Below are 12,154 nucleotides of genomic sequence, written 5' to 3'. Positions count from 1 at the left end.
ATCTGGGGCCTGGAGCCTTCTGCTGGGATTCTGGCCATTCCTGGCCTCTGGGCAGATCTCAGGCAGCCTGGGAACTCAGGAATGACATTTGGGCGGATGCACTGCACACTTAATAGGTGACATCTGAAAGATCTTTGAGATTTTTGGGAGTCCTTTCCTTTGGTCTCTTTTCTCCAAATATCTCCTCCTACTTGGTGCTTATACCCAAATGTCCACCACTGGATATATATATATAAAACCTTCTTCCTGCCTTCCCTTTAAAAAATACTTCTCTGAAAGGAACACAGAAGTGAGTGAATTTTAGGTACTTTGGGGGTTGACCAGAAGGCCTAGGAAGGTAGGGGCAGGGCCTCTTACTAAGATGTGCTATCTGATAACATACATTAGTGGTATAAACATACAGTTATGGGGAATTCCCATGGTGGCTCAGCGGTTAACGAACCCAACAAGCATCCATGAGGACACGGGTTCAATCCCTGGCCTCACTCAGTGGGCTAAGGATATGGTGTTGCTGTGAGCTGTGATATAAGTCGCAGATGAGGCTCAGATCCCGTGTTGATGTGGCTGTGGAGTAGGCTGGCGGCTACAGTTCTGACTGGACCCCTAGCCAGGGAACCTCCATATGCTGCCAGTGTGGCCCTAAAAGACAACAACAACAAGATACAGTTATGAGTAATGTCTTCTTATATCTTAAAACAATTAAAAACTAAATTGGATAAAAAATAAGACATGTTTTTTCACTCTCAAAAAAAAAAAAATGTGTGGGGAGTTCCTGTTGTGGCTTAGTGGTGATGAATCCAACTAGGATCCATGAGGATTTGGGTTTGATTTCTAGCCTCGCTTAGTAGGTTAAGGATCCGGTGTTGCCATGAGCTGTGGTGTAGGTTGCAGACATGGCTCAGATCTGGCATTGCTGTGGCTGTGATGTAGGCCAGCAGCTGTAGCTCTGATTCCACCCCCAGCCTGGGAACCTCCATATGCCACATGTGCAGCCCTAAAAAAAAAAAAAAAAAAAAGTGCCCTGAGGCAGAATCCTTGCTATTCATCCTGGACATTCAGTCAAATCACTTATCCTCTGTGCCTCAGGTTTAGAGGCACATGTGTAAAGTGTAAAATGTGGTGTCATGTATGAAATAAACCTTAACTATTACAATAACTATTTGAAGGAAGGATGACCAAGAACCTGGCTCACTGTTGACACTGACCCAGAGCCAGAGATTGGCTGGAACTATCTCAGACATCTGGGCCAACAATGGAGGGACATGTTGGCTTGGTGTCATCCTGGGAGGCCATGGAGTAATTGTTCCCCATTAGCAAATGCTCTGTCCTTTGGTTCCATTTTTATTTATTTATTTACTTTTGGCCTCGCCCATAGCATGTGGAAGTTCCTGGGCCAGGGATAAAAACCATGCCGTAGCAGCAACTCAAGCCATTGCAGTGACAATGCTAGATCCTTAACCTGTTGCACCACAAAAACCTCCCCGCCTTTGAAATCAAAGTATAGTTGATTTACAATGTTGTGATTTTTGGTTCCATTCTTACCTACTGCTCTATCCTGGAAGGGCTGGCTTTTGGCTGGATTTTCTGCACAATTTCCCTTTTTCTTGCTTCCCCTCCCCTGCTGTTCCTAGATCTCTCTAAAGCTACACTGGGTAGGAGGGTCTGGGTGAGGTCTTACCCACTTAGGCTGCTGGGTCTGGAGGAAGGTGAAGGTTGGGCTATGCAGAGCAGCAGCAGGAGAGGCCCTTGATAACTCTGGGAAATAAAAAAAAAAACAAAAAACTGTTTAAACAGCATCCTTTTCCCTCCTTTCCATCCTTTGAGGCATATCCTGGCTTTGGAGTCTAGTGGCAAGAGAAGTTGTGGGGTGTGATTAGTCAGTGATGTGGCTTTAACACATTTTTCACATTCTTTTGTAATTGTTTTTCCATCTCTGTTCCCTCCCAGGACTGCTCTCCACAACCCTTGCCTTACACAGTCTGTAACTCAATACATGCGTGTTTGTGTGTCCTGAACCACAGTACTGCTGTGGAGTGTTTATGCTAGCAGTCATGTAGGGAGCAGGAGTATGGGTCTGTGTTCTGGGTGGTGTCTGTGAGGGGCATGTGCATGTGTGCTTGTTGCACTGGTCCATGTGTGGTGAAAGTTTTGTGTGTGTGCACGCCAAAAGTGTGATACATGCATGTGCAGTGTGTGTAGTAAGTTACTATGCATGCAGCTGGTTCTGTTCCTTCCCTACATGGGACAAGCCTATAGAGATAGGACAGGAGGTTGCATCAATGGAAATAAAGCTCTAACCCACATAGAAAGAGCTCAGAAACCTTAACTATAATAACTATTTTGGGGAAGAGTGACCAAGACTCCATGGCTCTACGTTGAGGTCTTTACCGAGGAGTACTGTCTCTGGGACAGGATGCCCCATGGGGGCTAGGAGGAGGCGCTGGGGGTGGGCTCCGTAAGGGGGCTGGGAGTCCTTATCGCACGGGTTTCAGTGGAGGGGCCTGTGGGCGGGGAGAACGAGCTCGGCCTCTTGCCAAGGCATTAGGCACATTGGAAGAGCCTGGTTGTCGGGCTGGAGTTTGGTGGCAGTCACTCTCCAGACCCTCGGGCAGGGGCTGGCGTGTAGCCTGGGGGCGGGGCTAAGAGCACTGGCTTGGTTCCGAAGTATTGGGAGGGGCCCAGAGCCGACCGAGGCGTGCGGTTGAGAGAATGGCTGGGGCGGGGCTAAGAACGGGGTTAGGGGCGGGGCTAGAGTCTGGGGGTAGGGCTAAACTGGGAGCAGATCTGGAGAGGAACTAGGGATGGGACTGAGGGCTGGACCTGAGCGGCCGCGCTAAAGTGGAGGTGCTAAGGTTAAAGTGGGACAAAGAGGGAGGGGCCCGCGAGGAGCTGGGAGGCCCCGGATGAAGAGCGCGGCTGAAGCTCAGACCTGGGCTAAGACATCTCAGCCTAGAGCGGCGGGGGGAGGGGGGCGACTGGGCAAGCATGAGGCGGAGTTAAGGGCTGGACTGGGGCGAAGCTGAGACTGGGTTTTACGGATGGTCTCAGCCAAGCTGAAGTTCAGGGTTGGACTTCTGCGAGGGAGTCTTGTAGAGACAAAGTGGGCTGAGAGCGATGTGGGTCAGGACGACAGTGAGGATTGAAAGGTGGACTAAGGAAAAGACTGAGGACGATGCCAGCTCGTGGGACGAGAGCAGCACTGGTAAAGAGAGGGCGTTGCAGATTAGGGGAGGGCTGCCAGTTGGGGGCGTGGCAAGAGGGCTGATTTGAGGACCCAGGGAGGGTGTGGAACCTGAGACCGACAAAGGAGGCGGGGCCAAGGGCTGACAGGGGTGGGGTGGGTACCAGCTCACGGAGAGCCGTGGACCAATGATTGAGGACTAGGGTCCTGAGGCCCTAGAGAATCGCCTGCGGGCTTGGCTGGAAAGGTCGGATGGGAGCCAGAGCTGCAGCCCCTGGTGGTGCCGCAGCCGGGGGCCTGAGCCATTGCCCCAGTGCAGGCCTTGGCTGGAACCTATGGTCTAGCGCCCAACTAGTCACCAGGGTTGGAGCAGGCCGTTCCATTGACTCTGGGGGCTGAAAAAGGTCTGGAAGTTCCACGCATGACATCACAATCGTCCCCAGATGTGGGCGTGGCCCAGGTGGCCTTTCCACGGAGGCGGGAGCTGCCCTGCCTGGCTTCCTCCTCCTCTCTCCTTCCCTTCCTCGGTTACTCCCTCCCTTCCTTTCTCCCTCCCTCCCTTCCTCCCCCGTCCAGCTTCTTGGGTGCCCAACCTGGAACACTACCTCCTGTGCTGCAAGGGCGGGGGGAGCTCCTTAGCCGGCAAGACTGGGAGACGTCTGTACCAATGAGCATCACCTGTGAGTTCTGAGTTAGGCCCCTGCGCCCCGATTAATGTCCTACTGAGAAAGAGACCACAAACCTCTCTTTTCCTTTTAAGCCATAACTCTCATTCATTATGAAGTGCCTCCCCACTTCCACCGTGTCCAACCTGAGTCACTCTGCTGCAGGAGCTCTGCACTGCTGCTTCAGAGGGAAACTAGAGCAGGTTCCCTTCCTCAGATCTGAGGAGTTACTAAATCCCTCCCCTTGGCAACCAGAATTATGACTGTCAAGGCTTCTTGCAGGTGTGACAGGAGTTAGTCAGTGGACCCTGCATATAAGCTTCTTCCATGCTAACTCTGGAGTGTCTGAAAACTGACCCTGGCTCAGGCCTCTCTGACCTGACCTTAGGGTCCAGGCTGGATGAGGGAGGCTGTGAAGTCAGGACTGAGTATCTCAAAGCCAGAGGGTGAGGAATTGGCTGTTAGAGTTGAAAGCAGGTGTAGTGGAAAGTTATACCTGGCAGGACAGGTTTTAGATAGGAACTGCAAGGAGACAGGGCTGAAAGAACAAAGACTATGGAGCGAGGAAAACTGGCTTTGAATCCTACCTCTGTCATCTGTTGACTTGTGTCTTTGGAGAATTTACTTATGCTGAGTCTTTGTGTCCCCAGCCATAGGACAGGCTGTGGTGAGGACTTAGAATCAAAGGCATATTCTAAAAGACCAGCAGAGTGCCTGACATTGGCAAGATGCTCATCCAGGGTCAATTCTCTTTCCCTAGATAAATCCCTAAGTTTGAACCCTGGGCAGAATCTCTAGCTTCTTTATGGCTCCAACAGGGGCTTTTTATTCTATTCTACTCATGTCTTCATTCAATCGACCAACATTTACGGGGCACTTTCCATGTCCTAGGATCTGTCGATACAGAGGCAGATGAAATATAGGCTTTGCTCTCAAGTTGTTATAGAATAAAAACATGAAGTGCTGTGGTGCCGGGTAAAGGGGCAAAAGACAGGTATGGCATTCTTTTCAAGATGAGCAGGTGTTCCTGGGAAGTGGGTAGCAGGAGAGAAGGAATGGCGAAGGGAGGAGTGAGAGAGGGACGGATGGATGAGAGGAATTTACAACTGTGGAAGAAACTGGGGGCCAATTATATCAGAGTAAGGAGTTTGCACCTTGTCTTGAAGGCAGCGGAATGCTATTAAAGAGGAGGAATGTGGTGGACCAGTTTGGCTGCATTGTAAGGACTGTGTGTGGGCAGTGAGACAGAAGTCAGGGAGACCAGGTAGGAGGCTACTCCAGCTATCCGGGTCAGAGATGATGAGGGTCTGACCAAGACGGCACAGATATGCGGGCAGGTAGGCAAGACTTGCTCATCAAGATGGTGAGAGGTGAGAGAAAGGGAGATCCTTCGATTTCTAGCTGAGGTGTCAGCTGCTCTTTGAAATGGAAGGGGGGGGGGCGGATGTGCAGTGGCAGAGGGAGAAAGGGGGTTCCTAGAGTATTTAAAGATGTTCATAGCTTGTCACACACATTAAACATATTAAGGACAAACACGTTAAAGAGGGAAAAGGCGAGAATTCTGGCTGGGACCTAGAGTTCAGGTGCTGGGCAGGAGGAAGGACACTTCCCCTGGCTGGAGGGGGTTGATGAGAGTGGAAGTGGCCACAGATAATGCTGGTAAAATGACGTGCTGAGAGAAACAGCAGCAGGGGAGGAGTTTTCCGGGAGGTGCTTGACATTTCACTCATGGCATTAGTTTTGAGTACTTACTGTGCTGTGGAAAACAGAATCTGACCAGGGACCTGTAGAGGGATGACCAAGTGAAGGGTGAAGGCCCAGCTGAAGCCCGCAAGCAATCAGTTATCTTCCTGAAGCAGGACTCAGCTCCAATATCCCAAAGGACAAAGCTAATTGTAGGAAGAAAAGGAAAGTGGCCATCTCTACCCGTGGGTGCTGATGGAGCTGCTGTCCTGTTGGAGTTTTGATTGAAGACACCCTCTGACCAGGCTCCACATACCTTGGGACAATCCTTGAAACTGTCCCTCCTTGCCCAGATTCTGGCTCACTCCTATTCATTGCTCTGGATGTAGCTCCTATTACGCTTCTTCCAAGAAGTCCTTCCCAGCCCACCCCTCCAATCTCAGCAGGTGTCCCTGTCTGTGGTCGCGAAGGCCTTCCTCCCTCCCCCATTTCCCTCCCCATCAGCGTCTGCATCACACACTGTCCCACACACCTCTCCTGCGACCCCTCTTCCCCCGGCCCCCAGCCCCTGTGAGCAAGGACTATTGTGCTGTTCTTTATTCTCCACATCTCCTGAGGCCTCGCACCTGGAGCTTCTCAGGAAATGCTTTTTGAGTGAATGGCAAGGGAAAGGGGGTTTGCTGCTACCGTTCTGTGCTCTCTCAGATATAAGCAGGTTACCCGGCTGGGACAGAGGACATCTGCTGGCTAGCGTGGCGTCTAGCACTGATGCGTCTACCTTCTCCTCTGAAGGTGGGTCCCCACTGCCCGTCGTCTGGTGGCAGGAGGAAGGAGGGAAGTGTTTGGTCCTGAAGCAGTTACCCAGCTGTCCTACCTGTACTCCTTCTTGCACAATTCAGAGGGAGGCCCCAATCACCCTTCTGCTTTGTACAGCACTTTATGGTGCACAAACATCTTTGACATTCGTGAACTGAGTCCTCCCAACAACCCCACAAAATAGGTATTACCAGCATCCCCATGTTGTGAATAAGGGAGTCAAGGCCTAGAGAAGTACACCGCCCAGCTAGACTTGGACTCGGGCCTGTCTGGCTACAAGTTCAGGGCACTTGCTGCTCTGCTGCCCTTTGCCCCAATTCAGTGCCGAAGAAACCCCGAGGTGGTGGTGGTCCCTGCATGCAAGACTCTTATTCCCCCTGCCTCCTATTTTCCCACAGAAACCCGCTTTGGGAAAGGAAGCAGAAATGGAGGCCACTGAGTGGGTCAGGGGTGTATAGAGGACCCGGGCCCCTCACAGCAGAGAAGGGGGTTGGGAAGGGAGGAGGAATGTGGGGAAGGCTCAGACCAAGCTGCTGCTTATCTCGCAGGTACTTATTATTTTTTTGGTCTTTTTTTAGGGCTGCAGCACCTGCAGCATATAGAGGTTTCCAGGCTAGGGGTTGAATCGGAGCCATAGCCACTGGCCTACACCACAGCCACAGCAACACCAGATCTGAGCCGTGTCTGCGACCTATACCACAGCTCACGGCAACGCCGGATCTTTAACTCACTAAGTGAGCCAGGGATCGAACCTGTGTCCTCATGGATGTTAGTCAGATTCACTCCCTGAGCCACAACGGGAACGCCTCTCTCAAGTACTTTAAGTTCCCTCGGACTAGTACACCCCCAACCTGGGTTAACTTCTGCCTGATGGCCAGGACGAGGTCTTGTCTTATTCCCACCCCTTGCAGGGGCTGGATAAAGGCACAATCCTCCTGGCCTGTCTGGAGGGAGTTAGCTAGCCATTGCACTGCAAACCAGGCTGTCCCTTCCTCCTCCGGGAGTGTGTGGAGCTGGAGACCAGGGGGAACCTGCAGGAAGGCGCCCTGTCCTCTCTGCCCTAGTGTGTGCCACTTTGGGCACAGGGAGTCACTTCATGGGCTTACCTTGTAGATGGTGGCCTGAGGGGAGAACCACTGGCAGACCTTAGGCAGGGTCAGAGGTGAGGCAGTGGGGGTGGAGGCCAGGAGACGCTGTGTCCAGGACTTGCATTCCATTGAGCAGTGGAGGTGGGTGCCTTCCTGCAGGGCTCTTCTCTAGTCCCCAATCCTCTCCCCAGCCACTTCGCCCTTGAGCCCTGGGAAAGGGGGCATGGTATCTGTGCTGCCTACAAGAGGAGGACTGTTCAAGTCTGTTGCCCTCAGGACTGAGGAGAATGGATAGTGAAATGGGAACTTGATGAGCAAAGAGCAGGGAAAGACTCCATAGAGAGCCTGAGAAAGTGAGGGAGAAAGGGCTTGGAGAATAAAGGAGGGAAAAGCCAAGGAGCATGACACACTGGGGCTCAGGCCTATCTCCCCCCAGGCTGGAGCCATGATGCCATAGCAGGCCCTGGAGTGGGGTGGCTTCAGAGGGGGTGAGGGGGTGACAGAGGCTTCCTGGACGTTTGCTGGGCAGACTGGGAACGAGGATGCTGCCGGCTTAGACCACTGGGGACTCTGAAGTGGGACTCCCCTCTCCACGGCAAGAGGGCCCTCCCCCGGGTCAGAGAGCAGCTGGGAGACAGTGGAGGGTGCAGGAAAGGCTCCTGCAGGAGGCAGGGGAGGGGAAGAGGCAGGTGTCAGAGGACGGACAGCAAGGGAGATGTGGTGAGACATTCTCCTGGGAGTCTGGGAGGGGCAGGCAGATTGATACAGTGACAGGGAGAGAGCGTGCCGAGACCTAGTTCTACTCAGCAGCAGAATCAGCTGTCGGGGAGGGAGGATGGTGGCAGCAGGTGAACTTAGTGACAACTTTAGACGGAGCTGTGGGGCTGGGCGGGGAGGGAGAAGACCCAGGTGTGTTGCTGCTGCTGTCCCTGTGAGACCCAGATTCCCACCCCCTCAGGTGAATTCAAGGACACTGAGAGGTGCTGCTGGAAACACAAGTGCACCGGGCACATCATCCATCCCTTCACCTCTGACTACGGCCACCAGGACCTGCACCTGCACTCTGCCAGCCACTGCGACTGTGATTCCCGGTAAGGGCCCTCCTCCTCGGGAGGCACACAGCCCAGGAGACTCCTGGGCAGAGCCAGGCCCAACTTTTCACTGTGGTTCCCCCTTCAGCTTTGACCTGGCGCTGCCAGTCCAGTCCCAGCTTTGTAAATGTGGCTCAGCTCCAAGAGCTATGGGGAGGTCTTCTGGGAGCCTAAGCTGAGCCCAGGGGAAGCCTGCCGTCCCTCAGGCTTCCTGCTCTGGGCCCCTGGGGAGTCATGGAGGCATGGGAGCCAGGGTGAGTCTCCTGTGTGGCAGGCTAAAGGACTGCTCAGAGAAGACAAGTAGCAGCTCCCATGATGTGGGCCCAACCTGCTCCCGTGATGTGGGCTCAGCCTGTTTCAACATCATCCAGTCCCCTTGCTTTGAGCTCATCCCAGAGGACGAGTGTGTGGAACGGTTTTGGTATGGCTGGTGAGTGCTGGCAGGCTGATGGGGGGCACTCTGGGGCACTGGCCTCCACTCTCCGTCAACTGTCTTTCCCTGTCCCCTTCCTCCCTCCCAGGTGCAAAAGCTACAGGCCTGTCTCCGTGGCTGTGATCCATCATCCCATCCACCATGAGTGTGGGGTAGATGACCTAAACGAAGAAGAGGAAGAGGAGGAGGAGGAGGAGGAGGAGGAAGAAAGCAAGCCCCCCATCCCAACCCAGGTGGGGCCCACCACCACAGCCACTGACACAGGTATGGTCATGGTCACGGGTACCCCGGACTCAGCAGCTCCCATCACCATCTGGCGCTCTGAAAGCCCCACAGGCAAGTCCCAGGGCAACAAGGTGATCAAGAAGGTCAAGAAGAAAAAGGAAAAAGAGAAAGACAAGGAGGAGGAGACGGATGAAAAAGCAAAGCTGAAGAAAAAAGTCAAGAAAGGCAAGTTGACTAAGAAGAAAAGCCCCGTTAAATCGGAATCACCTCCAAACTTGAGCCGATCATTAAGCCCAAGAGAGTTGGCCAGGATGTCAGAGTCCAGCCCGGACAGCCGGCAAGACCTGGAGAGTGAGGACAGTTACAAGGACCCTGGGCGGGAGGAACCCTCCAGTGAGGATACTGTGGAGTCTTCATCGCCCAGGAAAAGAGAGAAGAACACAGTCCAGGCTAAGAAGCTGGGGACGAAGACCTCACCGGTCAAGAAGGTCAACAAGAGGAAATCTCCCCCAGCATCCAACCCCAATCTCAGTTGAGGCCAGGGAGACCAGGGTGAAGAATAAATGCCATCAAGCCTTAGCTGATCCCCTGCTTCTCTCTTCCTCCAACCTGGCTACTTCTGTGGGGAGGAGGTGGGCTCTGGGCGTGGCTGGAACCAAGGTGCTAAGGGGCTGCAGGGGTTTCTGAAGGGCAGTCCATCCTGCAAGAGGAAGTCTGTAGGTGGGAGGGTAGGTGGGAGGGCAGGGGAGAGGCACAGCCTGTTCCTCTGTAACACCCTAGGCCCAGGGCAGGAGAAGAGCACAGGTGGGTGGGGTGGGAAGGAGGCTTCCTGCCTAGAGGGAGATGGGTCTATGTGAAATCCACTTGGCGACAGGCAGTACTGTCTGAAGTGGTAGCCCTAATAAACTGAACCTTTTAACCCACTCTGCCACTGTGCCTGGCTTTTCCCTTCTCTGAGTGGCCCTGGGTAGGTGCTGGTGGCACCAAAGGGCACGTGACCATCCCAGGTGGTATGACCCTGCTCCTGCTAGGCCCTTCTAGACCTTCATTGCTGAAGGGATAAGAACTGAATTCCCAGCAGAAGGCCATCTCCTTCCCCTAACTTCTGCCAATAAACAGCCGAAGAGATTGTCAATGAAAAAAAGCAAGGCGGGGAACTCACCTGGTTTGGGCGGCAGTGGCCTTTTCTGACTCCTCTGTTGAGCCCCAAGCAGAGGAGAGGGAGGAGGAAAAGCTTCACTCTCCCAGCACTGATAGGCAAAGCTGTGGGATGAAGCCCTTGTGAAGAAACACGGGGAGATCAGGAGTCCAGAACAAAAGAGGCAGTGGGGCTGGGGGAAAGGCCTGGGGCCAGGGGACTGGCCTCCCCTGCAATATTTCAGCTCCCTTTGCCAGGGCTGTCGGGGTGGGGGAGCCAGGTGAGTGTGGGGCCCATCCTGGGCCAGACACACTTGACTCTGGCAGAGATATCGATTGAGACCAAGGCCCAGCTGGCAGAAATGGGGGCGGGGAGAGGTGCAAGGGCTCAAGTGGAGAAATCCAGATTGACTGCGGCCTCTCCCATGTGCCAGAGAAGACTAGGAGGCACAGCAGAGGGTGCGTCTGTGAGGGCAGTGACAGCAGCTAACATTTACTGAGGCCTTGTGAGGCCCCAAGCATTGATTGGGCCTAGCACTTCACACATTCTCCATCCTCAGAGCCCTGCCGTTGTTTGATTTCTGGCTACGTGCCACAGGAGTAGGTAGGGAAAGAAAAAAAAAAAAGCTGGCTTGGAGATGACAGGAACTCAAGGTCACAGGGCTGCGAAGTGGAGCAGGGATGTATGTGACCCCAGGCAGTCTGTGCAGAAGCCACCTGCTCCTCCATGAGTCACTGCCTCCCTGATGACCTGGAAGAGGGAGTCGGGGCGGGGGTGGGGCCCTCAGAGCTCTAAACACTGCTCTGAAAGCTACTCTTCAAGACTGGAGAGCTGGAGAGAGAGGCTTTGCCAAGTGCTCTTAGAAACACTGTTTATTCAAATGACAGGCAGGAAGCGGCAGCAGCAGCAGGTGGGTGAGGGCAGCCAGGTGGGGGCTGGGCAGGTTAGCACGGCTCCCCTACGTCCCCTGTGATCCTGCTACGAGAGCCACCCAAGCTGTTTGCATCGGGGTCAGAAATACTTTCCCTCCTCTCCCTCCTGTCCCAGACTGAATAAATAGCATCCCTCTCCCCACAAGATCAGGGGGAGACTCATGTGCTGAGCTTGGTGCCCTGGTCACAGTGAGGGCAGAAGCTCAAAATGGCTTGTAGGGAGTAGAATACAAAACTGTTCCACTCTCACTCTCTTCTTCCTCCCCGCCACACTCCCCTCACAGCTGGTCCCAGGACAGGTGGTCGGTTAGTGAGGGCCTGGAGTGGGAGACTTGTCACCTAGCGTACAATGAGTTCAAGTTCACAAGGCCATACAGCCTGTCACCCATCCAGGCTGACCACCAAAGAGAACGTCAATTCACGCCACTTTATGGACAGAAAAGGAGGGGCAGGGAGTGAGGCAATGGGCAGCCAGGCCTCCCCCAGCCTCGGAGGTAACCAGAGTCCTAGGAGCAGGCCCCCTACCGATCCATCTCGTCCAGGAGCGGGGTGGCATCGCCAGCAATAGACATGGGGGTGCTTTCGATCATAGGGCTGGGGGAGGGCCGGGGCGTCAGCCTCTGCTTCTGTTTCCGCCGTTCTGCCTCCTTTTCCTGCAGCCACTGCTCCGCCATCTTCCCCCAGTCAATGGCTGCATGGCTGTTGGACCTGGGAGAAGGAAGGGGCTTTTGAGACTGGGGTTCCCCTGGGGCTCACTAGAAGGAAGCCTTCCCACCAATCATGGGTGAGTGTCCACTCTTGCAGAAATGGATCTCGCAGCTATGGCCAACAGCCATGGCCAGCTGCGGCACTGCTAATTCTGTCTTCTCCCAGAGAGCAGGCCCTCCTGAGCATATCACCTA

At 54.0% G+C, this 12,154-nt stretch overlaps 2 protein-coding genes across 4 annotated transcripts in view; one reads left to right on the top strand and one right to left on the bottom strand.

Annotated features, from left to right (window-relative positions):
- Positions 1–2,777: 2,777 nt before the first annotated feature.
- Positions 2,778–9,761, top strand: PROCA1 (protein interacting with cyclin A1). Of its 2 annotated transcripts, XM_047759117.1 has the most exons (5): positions 2,778–3,202; positions 6,235–6,321; positions 8,392–8,524; positions 8,799–8,954; positions 9,046–9,761. In XM_047759117.1, the coding sequence occupies exons 1-5, from the start codon at positions 3,115–3,117 to the stop codon at positions 9,716–9,718; spliced, it is 1,137 nt and encodes a 378-aa protein (XP_047615073.1). In that variant the 5' UTR covers positions 2,778–3,114; the 3' UTR covers positions 9,719–9,761. The 2 variants fall into 2 exon arrangements, with proteins under 2 accessions (XP_047615073.1, XP_047615074.1); XM_047759118.1 differs by lacking the exon at positions 8,799–8,954.
- A 1,416-nt stretch (positions 9,762–11,177) lies between these two features.
- SUPT6H (SPT6 homolog, histone chaperone and transcription elongation factor) overlaps positions 11,178–12,154 on the bottom strand; it is a 34,232-nt gene continuing 33,255 nt past the window's right edge. For both annotated transcript variants that reach the window (XM_047759115.1, XM_047759116.1), the window contains one exon: positions 11,178–11,960. In XM_047759115.1, coding sequence (XP_047615071.1) covers positions 11,774–11,960 — 187 coding nt within the window. In that variant the 3' untranslated portion in view covers positions 11,178–11,773. The remainder of the gene's footprint in view (positions 11,961–12,154) is intronic.

The sequence above is a fragment of the Phacochoerus africanus genome, chromosome 14 (assembly GCF_016906955.1).
Source record: "Phacochoerus africanus isolate WHEZ1 chromosome 14, ROS_Pafr_v1, whole genome shotgun sequence".
Classification (NCBI taxonomy): Eukaryota; Metazoa; Chordata; class Mammalia; order Artiodactyla; family Suidae; genus Phacochoerus; species Phacochoerus africanus.
Note: the sequence above shows the minus strand (reverse complement) of the source record. Positions and strands in the feature narration are given on the sequence as shown.